Source organism: Lolium rigidum, unplaced genomic scaffold (genome assembly GCF_022539505.1).
Source record: "Lolium rigidum isolate FL_2022 unplaced genomic scaffold, APGP_CSIRO_Lrig_0.1 contig_64222_1, whole genome shotgun sequence".
NCBI lineage: Eukaryota > Viridiplantae > Streptophyta > Magnoliopsida > Poales > Poaceae > Lolium > Lolium rigidum.
In genome coordinates, this window is record NW_025901220.1 from 5,999 (window position 1) to 15,043 (window position 9,045).

Below are 9,045 nucleotides of genomic sequence, written 5' to 3' on the forward strand. Positions count from 1 at the left end.
GTGGACTCTTGTTTGCTGTAGTTTTTTCGCCCGTAATGTGTTCCCAAATGTGTTAGCTGTACTTTCGGTTCTCCTTGTTGTCAATGTGTAACTGGACTGTGTTCACGGTAATAAAGCAATTTTTCGAAATCTGGTTTTGATCTGTTCTTAGTGCATAGTACGTTCGTGCATCGAATAAGTTATACAATAAATTTGCTTAGGCCACGCCGCCTCGTTTCATAATTGCATCATTGTCCTTGCTTCTTGTGGAGGGACGAACCTGAAAAGGTAGTATGACAATCCACACCACATGTACTGAGAGAACGAAATAGGTAAACGAAAAAATCATTGAAAAGCTGACAAAGGTAACAAACTAAATCAAATACAAATTCATTTCCATCTATGAATGGTTCAACACTGGACCCTCTCACATTCAAAAATTCCTTATTTTGTTCAAAAAGTTAAAAACGCCGACAGGTCGATAACTTAGAGAATGGAGAATGTAGACAACAAACAAGTTGACAAACTAACAAGGTTAACAAACTAAATCATATACAAAATCATATTCATCTGTGAATGGTTCAACCCTGGAACCTCGCACGTTCAAAAATTTCTTATTTTGTTCTAAAAGTTAAAATCGCCGGCAGGTCGCTACAGAACATTACAACCTAGCCACCTGCGGTGCAAAAAAGGATACACAAAATGTCCTACCGAAAAATGCAGGGTCGGCTAAAATGCGACGTATAGCACAAGACAGTTCAGAACAAGCAATTCCATGTCACCGGTCCATAGGGTGGTTTACAGCATCCCCACATTCGGCAGCAGCGGTGAACCGCTTTTATTTAAATAGGGGCAAATGCTTCGCCCCGTCGAACTAAGAAGAATAGTTTCACAAGAATGTCCGACCGAAAAACCAAACGGATGCGCTGGGCCGTCCGTTTTGGGACGTTTGGGTGGCCTAGCGGACACGCGGCCAGCGGCCCGCGTCCGCGTGTCCGTTTGGGTCGCGCGTTGCTCCCAACGCGCGGAAGCCGCGCTTAATCGGAGTTACACGAATTCACGCCTACTCCCGTCGCGCCGCTTCCTGCTCCTCCCGTCGCGCCTTGCGGGCCAGGGCGTAGAGCTCCAATAGCTCGACTTCCTCCTCCGCCAGCCGCGCCGCTTCCTCCATCTCGAATGTTCGAATGGCCGCATGGAGGTGCAGCCATTTCGCGTCCTCCTCCGCCGCCGAGATGAGCAGCGCGGCGCGGAGGTCCGAGGCCTCCTCCGAGCAATCGGATTCCAAAGGAATGGCGCAGCGCAGGCGGTCGACGGCGGCTGCTTCTCGCCTCGTCGTCGTTGGCTACGGGAGCTAAAACTCGCTTAGGGGCCATGGCGGCGGTTTCGTTGCAGGAGTGGAGTGGGGACTGGAGATCCCCTCCACTCCCCATTTAATACCCTCCCGGGTCACCGACAAGTGGGCCCAAAGGAGAGGAGGCGACGGGCGCCCGGACGCAAGCGGACGGCGCGTGCCGTCCGCGGCCACGCAAACCTAGCCCAGATTTGGTCCGGGTTTGTGTCGTTCCGGACGGCATGGCCGTCCGCTTTTGCGGTGCATCCCCACGTTGGGCCGGGGTTTTGTCCGGGCGCGGGATGGGTCGCTCCGTTGGAGATGGACTTAACACATGCTTGTAACCAAGAAAACGAGCGTCTCTTCTACCCGTACCTAAACCGTTTTAGTCATAATTTTGAATTATCTTGTAGTGTTGGCCAGGAAAACTATCAGATCCTAAGAACCATCATTCAACACGTTGTATGGTTTCGTCAACCATTCAAAGGGGAAACGGTTGCCTACCTAGGTGACATAGTTTCGATAGGTATTTACTGTATACTACTGCATTTCACTGTATGTACTACAGTACTTCGGCACTACGCAACCCTGTAGCCTAGATGTCCGCGACTGAAACTCAAAAATATAAGAACACGTCAAACCAATGTATGGAGGCATAGTGCATTCCGAGCTTGACCTTACCAAATTGATACAATGTCAACTGACTTAGAGATGCCCGCTGGAACTGGACTGGCTGTAGGACACCTTACCAAGTAAGCCGCTTATGTTCCTCTTAAATATGAGCCTGCTCTATCTTCATGCATGGAGATGCAAAAGTTTCTAACTTAATGATCCATTTTCTTGACAGGCGTGTTTTCGGTGCTGTGCTGCCGACAACATGGTGCTATGGTGCAGTGGAGAGAGCATTCCGTGCTTCAGAAAGCAGGGGCGAAAAATGCATCTTCGAGCCCATAGTTGGGACAAAATTTGATTCAGTTGAAGAGGCTTACATATTCTTCAATATGTACTCCTGGGAGCGCGGATTTGGGGTGAGGTTTCATCGTAGCAGGGTCAATGCAAAAGGGTCGCGGACACGGCAAGACATAGTGTGTGCTTGTCAGGTGCTTTGTTTGTGTTTTACGGCCTATAATAGTTTTTCCTTATGTGTTTTTTGGCCAGTCGCAGTTTTTCCGTCTAGTCCTGACATCTAATATAACTGTACCTGTGGATCTGTAGGGGCGGGATACAAAACAAGGTATCAGGTCTTCCCGTACCGGGTGCACATGTATGATAAGCCTTCTCAAAGGAGATTCATGTAACTGGTATGTTAACAAGTTTAACGATATCCATAATCACCCCATGTCAGTTGGTTGCGCCCAAAGAAGACGATGGAATTCTCATAATAGGATTGATCAGAGCACGCGAGATTTGGTTAGGCAGCTTAGACTAAATAATGTACAAATCTCGCGAGTGTGCTCAATCGTAGGGTCGGCCCACGGTGCTAGTAGTTATGTTCCCTTTAGTAGACAAACTGTTAGGTCTCTGTGTGGTAGGCTGGCTCAGGAGTCTATTGAGGGTGACATGTCCAAAACACTAGAAATGTTTGAAAAAATGCGTGCAGCTGATCCTGATTTGGTTGTCGAGATGGATTTAGATCATTTAGGAAGAGTGAAATCGTTGTTCTGGTGTCATGGTTACAGTAGGTCTAGATACAGTGCATTCGGTGATGTGGTTACATTCGATACCACATATAGGACCAACTTGTACAACCTACCGTTCGGTCTTTTTGTTGGTGTAAACAATCATTTCCAGAGCGTTGTATTCGGTGCCGTGCTACTAACTGAAGAAACTATAGAAGCATTCCGGTGGTGCTTCAGAGTGTTCGCATCGGCAATGGGTGGCAGACACCCACAAACAATTCTAACAGGTATAGATTTGAACTAGAATGAGGCAATGGGTTATACCAAAAGTTAGTAATAATGGTTACTGATGTTGTTACGATTGGCAGATCAGGCTCATCAAATGAGAGTTGCCATTGCGGATGAATACCCGAAGGCTCGCCATAGGTGGTGCAAGTGGCACGTCCTGAAGAAAGCAAAGGAATCACTTGGTGGCATATACAGCAAGAACAATGATTTCAAGATAGATCTGCACGAGCTATTGGACCAGTTTGTGACGGTGCAAGAATTTGAGGCTAATTGGGCTGCTTTGTTACAGAAATATGATTTGGGTGAAAATAAGTTCTTGTCGAGAGCCTATGACAACAGAAAAATGTGGGCTAAACCATATTTCACTGAAACATTTTGTGCTGGAATGACTAGCACCCAACGAAGTGAGAGTGCTAACCATATGCTAAAGACGTATATCTCCACGTCCAGCCCGATGCATTTGTTTGTTTCACAGTTCAACAAACTTGTTGGGGATAGGCAAGCCGACGAGGGGCGAGAAGAGCACGAGACAACACAGGTGGGTAACAAGAAAAGCCTACATCACATTGTATTGCATGCATATATATGGATCATTACAAAAGGTTTCAGCAATGTCAATTTATCTAATTTCAGGTAAGTCGACCAATGACTATTGGAGCACCGATCGAGAAGAACGCAGCAAAAGTATACACCCGTGTCATGTTCAAGCGATTCTCCGTGCAGCTGTTCCGGTCCTTGTCATTCAGCTGTAAGGCAGATTTGGAAATGCCCAACAGTTTCTTGTGCCAGCTGATTGCAAAGCCTGGTAGAACTGATTTCTATGCAAGGGAATTTGTTGTCGAACGTCTTGATGATGGAACGGACTACAAATGCAACTGCAAGAATTTCGAGCACACCGGCATGCCGTGCCGGCACGTCCTATGTGTAAGCACATTTATCATTTCGTAAACTACAAAAATTAAACTACATGTGTTTTTTCACTGCTAATTATGTGCTTTACGGGATGCCGGTTATTGCAGGTCCTTGTACATTTAGGGGTGACAACACTTCCACCTGGGTTGGTGATGAAACGGTGGACCCAATTCGCACTTCATGGTATAGGTGAAGCTGGTACTGCTTTTGATGCGTCGCTTAAGCTGCAAACCGACTTGGTTTCACTTCATGGTGTTGTGTACTCGTCGGCCATGGAACTGGTTAGCATGGGTACAAGGGACAGAGATGCTTTCCATATAGCAATTGATTATCTTAACAAAGCAAAAACTGCCATAGCGGCGGCTCCTTTGGTTGGCAATTGCTTGCTTTCTACCGGAGCTTCAACCATGCAGGGGGGGGTGTCAGAAGCTGCGAGTGCTGGAGTGGCGCAAGAGGAGTCTGTACTAGCTCCACCTAGGGTACGCTCGAGGGGACGAATGAAGTCTTCTAGGATGAAGTCGGTCCTGGAAAGCCCGGGTGCTAGGAAGAAGCAAGTACTCAAAGGGATGAAGGCGACTGATGAGAACACAACGCCTCGGCGTTCCCCTAGATCGTCTTGCCAAGCCAAGTGCGTGACGTGTGGCTCTCCAAGGCACTACTCCTCAAAATGCCCCGACAACACGGTCGCTGGACCAACTTCAGCGTTGGGAAGGAAATGCAAACTATGTGGCAACACGGGGCATAATCGAGCAACCTGCACCAGGAAGACAAGCAAGAAATATGCATAGAGTGGACATGCATAACGTTCGCTGGTTACTGTAATACTGTTGGGTTTGCATATGATGTTTGCATAACAATGGTTGAATAACGAGATGTTTTTTACATACTGTTGGGTTTCCATATGATGTTAGCATAACAATGATTACATAATTAGACGTTTTTTTTGTTGTGAACAATAAAACAACTTTTTGTGTTATTAGTATAGGTTCCTTTTAAAATTATGGTAACAAGTATTAGGTCTCACCTAGCCAATGCTCCTATATATGCGCCAACAACACCGGTGGTGGGCAAAACAGCCCATTTTCCTACGAAATGCAAACTTTCAGGCAAATAAGGTGGATATGCATGGTCTTTGCGATTGTTCGTGTTTCGTACGCCTTTCAGGTAAATTGTATTTTCACTTGGCTTGTGCTGCAAACAAAAAATGGACTGTGCATAGGCTATAAAGCCGACCGGTCTACTTTTCACAAAAGACTCAGTGGCAAAACCACCGTCGGCAGATATCTTTGTAGTTCTTGGCCAAGCCGAAAAAGCTGGGAATTGAAATGGCGCGAGATTTTTGCTATCGTTAGGTTTTTGGATAGTGTATTTTGCATCATCAAGTAATAAACAGATCGTCTCTGCTCGAAGGAATGGACTGAACACATACCAAAACAATCCTAAAACTGTAATTTAGCTTCAACATGTACTGCTCTCCTGTTAATACCACAATCCAAACATCCGTGTCAAAACAGAGCTATACAACATTGGCAATGCAGAAACGTGCTAGACGAAGGAAATTAAACTAGATTAATTATTGACTGGAACAACCAGCTATGGAAGTTGACAAACTATTGGAGAAGCAACATGTGGGCAACGCACACAACAAACTGATAAACGAGTGCACTGGAACATCGGAGGGTATCCACGAGTTTTTTTCATTACACATCCTAGGTACTTCTGTGTTGCTGTGTCCGAGATGGATGCTCTAGGGGATCTTAGCCATGTTCCCTGCCATCTTCAGCAGGTCATCTATCATACTGAACTTCTTCCAGTCAGGGGTTCCCTGCGATTGGGAAAAATTATTGCTATTTCCTCATAATCTATAGCAGTTAAACTGCTAAGAACAAAATATACTGGTAGATGGGCAACTGTTACCTCTATAGTGGCCGCCGTCCCATCTTTAGCATTAACTTCTTGTGCACCTAACAGAGCGTAGAGTCCGGAGTCCGCCCTATAAACCAATACTTCTGAAAGTTTTAGATGCAATTCTCGAACTTAATTTCACTACCGCCAACAATATATAATAATATAAGACATGACAAACGTACCCACTAAAATTTATCTGCTGGCCATTGATGGTTTGGGTCTGCCAGGGTTCGCACCCAATGGCCGGTTTGTTATGCAAGCTACGGGCAAACTGGATCACTTCTCCACGGACAGAGTTTAGCATAGTTTTGTGCTTCTCAATTATGTCTTCCTGAGAATTACTCTCGGAGCATGGATCAATGATTGTCTCAACCTTGCCAGGCACATAGAAAGAGTAGCAAGCCCACTGCATGTTATTCTCCACAAGGGCGACATACTGTGAAAAAAAATGTCATTGAGGGGTTAATCATTTTACAAGAGACAATTGTTAAACGATGTAGCTTAGCATTGTATGATTCAGGTCTAAAAGGGGCTCACTGTGTCGCAACTGTTTATCTTGTAGTGCCGCAATGCCTGCATATAACCACCAAGGGGATCGCTGGGGCTGGATGATCTGAACTGTTCATATGGAATACATATATATAATTTAGTTGCAGGATACAAACTAGAATATGGAATACTATATATATACATGGAGCTGACTGGTATGATTGAAAAAGAATACGGCCAAATTACCGACTGCCCTGCCGTGAAATAATGGGTTGGGATATAGTCTTTATACAAGGCTGCCCTCATTCCTTCCTTGTACTGAAGCATGTGAGTTATAGCTCGACAGAGACAAAGTGGTAGCACTGCCTTGTCTTGGAGGAACATTTTAAGCTGTGATCCAGATATTCGGATGTCGTATGTGTCCGACAACACGATCCAATCCCTGTAAGCAAAACATAAATTGCTGGCCTTGTTAAGCTAATTACGGTTGCCATCCCGCTGTGACTATAATGGCAGGTTCTGGTTATAGTATGAGTTTCTAATTTTGGAAGAAATTGCTGGCCTTGTTAAGCTAGTACGAGTTTGTTACCTAGACAAATTCCACGCATTAGCTTTGCCCAGGCTTTCGGCGTTGAGACGTAGTTCCGGCTGCTCAAGGACAGATACTGATATAATTCCTTTCTTCAGTAGACCTGGGCTGGAAGACTGATCATTTGTTCTCTTGCGAGGTGCGGCAGATCTGTCCATTAGCACATGGGATTCGGGGGGATTATCAACACGAACGACCTTGCCACAGGGGCCGCTTGCTGTATACATGTTGGCCTTCGCTGATTTTGACCGGCCAATCCTTCTTTGCGCTGGATACTGTTCAGGGTCCAGTGAAACTGTGAAGAAAAAATGTCCGAGCGATTAAATGGTGGAATTTACATATGCATGCAATGAAAGAATGACAAAAGCAGGTGAAAACAGGAATTTACAGCTGCAAAGAGAATGGGAATAAATCTGATGCAACGAAAGGCTACTCACATTCATGACTGGTAATATGCTTCAGTGTGACTGAAAGCAAGTTGCCCAGCTTTTCCATGATGTCGTTGTTCTTAGCAAGAACTCCTGCTAATTCTTTCATGTCGTTGTTCTTAGCAAGAACTCCTGCTAGTTCTTTGATGCAACAACAGCTGCAGCACTTGGATCGTGCCACAGGGTGGGTGTCTGGAATATTGATCTCCTCATCCAGTCCCTGTGATCTGGTGTCCACACGCGCCTGCATTCAAGGGTTTTCGAAAAAAACTGGTTCAGATCTAGACAGCTGGGTACGTCAATGCTTACAACATATACCGTGTACGAAGACCCATCGACACTACGCCTTGCGATGTTTAGTTCGGAAAAAGTGCATATAGGGAAAAAGTATCGGTGATTTACCTTCGTAGGTTGAGTGCAGAAATGGGGTCGCTCTGTATCTGCCGAGGCTTCATCCAGTTCGCTGTGCATCGGATCCGTACGTACCGAATCCGGATTCATGAAGCTTCGATCCAACATTCGCACCTCAGATGGTATGGCCACTGAAGCTTCATGGTTGCCTTGATTGTGCTGCAAAACAAGATTATATGGTCATTTGCTTCATCAGAGAACGAAAATTGCAGTGGGGATGCTCTTAGAAGGGGGGGTTTACAGTATGGCCTCTATCATTCCCCGATGTTTCTTGGTTCGTTGCTAACACGGGGGAAGAGGAACTGGTTTGAGCCATTCTTTGAGGACTGACGACGAGTTCTATGGCGATGAACTAACAACAGATCTCCAGGATCTATGAGAGTGCTGGTTGGTACGCTCCACCACCAACAGACAACAATCTATATAGAATGTTGATTCAATGGTCCGACTAGCTGTCACATGGACGTGGGGGCCAGCTTCCTTCAAAAAGAGCATACTACAAAGGGGCCAGTACAACCACAGGTAGCTGTACAATCTCTCATCGTGTGTATAGTTGCAGATGGGGACATCTCTATCTGGTGAAATAGACAGCAGCATGAGCCAAACTACTTTATAGTGGTGAGCCAGAGACACTTCGAAACAAAAAATTGGGGCCGTGCTATGTGAACACAAATAGATACTATTTGTCCTTTCTTTAGTAAATGTCGAGCTTTGTCTCAGATGAACTGTAACTACATAATGAAAGACATTTTTTTTTGCGACTAAAAACACCATTATATTAACCAAAGCAGTAAAGAATGCTCAAGACAAGGTAAACAGCAGAAGGGACACATGTCCCTGCACAATTGAAAAAAGGCCCCCGGAAGACAGAAAAATACTGTCAGGACCCCGGAGTCACCTACGCCCAACAACCGCACTCGCCACGACCCCACCAGATCCGCCGGAGCTTCGCCGGAGCGGGTGCCGAGCTTCCTTCCTTCACTTAATCGGGCGCGCCTCATCGCGCATCAGCGCTTCAGAGAGCCTCATGTATGGCCACAGGGGCCGTCTTCTCTGCGGCTCGTCGGCGAAGCCTTGTGCAAAGGCCAAGGA

At 45.9% G+C, this 9,045-nt stretch overlaps 1 protein-coding gene across 1 annotated transcript; it reads right to left on the reverse strand.

Moving 5' to 3' along the window:
* Positions 1-5,619: 5,619 nt before the first annotated feature.
* On the reverse strand, positions 5,620-8,329 carry LOC124681987. The gene is made up of 9 exons (XM_047216755.1): positions 8,195-8,329; positions 7,945-8,112; positions 7,552-7,786; positions 7,115-7,409; positions 6,772-6,967; positions 6,574-6,654; positions 6,219-6,472; positions 6,046-6,121; positions 5,620-5,953 (listed from the first exon to the last, which is right to left on the reverse strand). The coding sequence occupies exons 1-9, from the start codon at positions 8,267-8,269 to the stop codon at positions 5,876-5,878; spliced, it is 1,458 nt and encodes a 485-aa protein (XP_047072711.1). The 5' UTR covers positions 8,270-8,329; the 3' UTR covers positions 5,620-5,875.
* Positions 8,330-9,045: the final 716 nt, after the last annotated feature.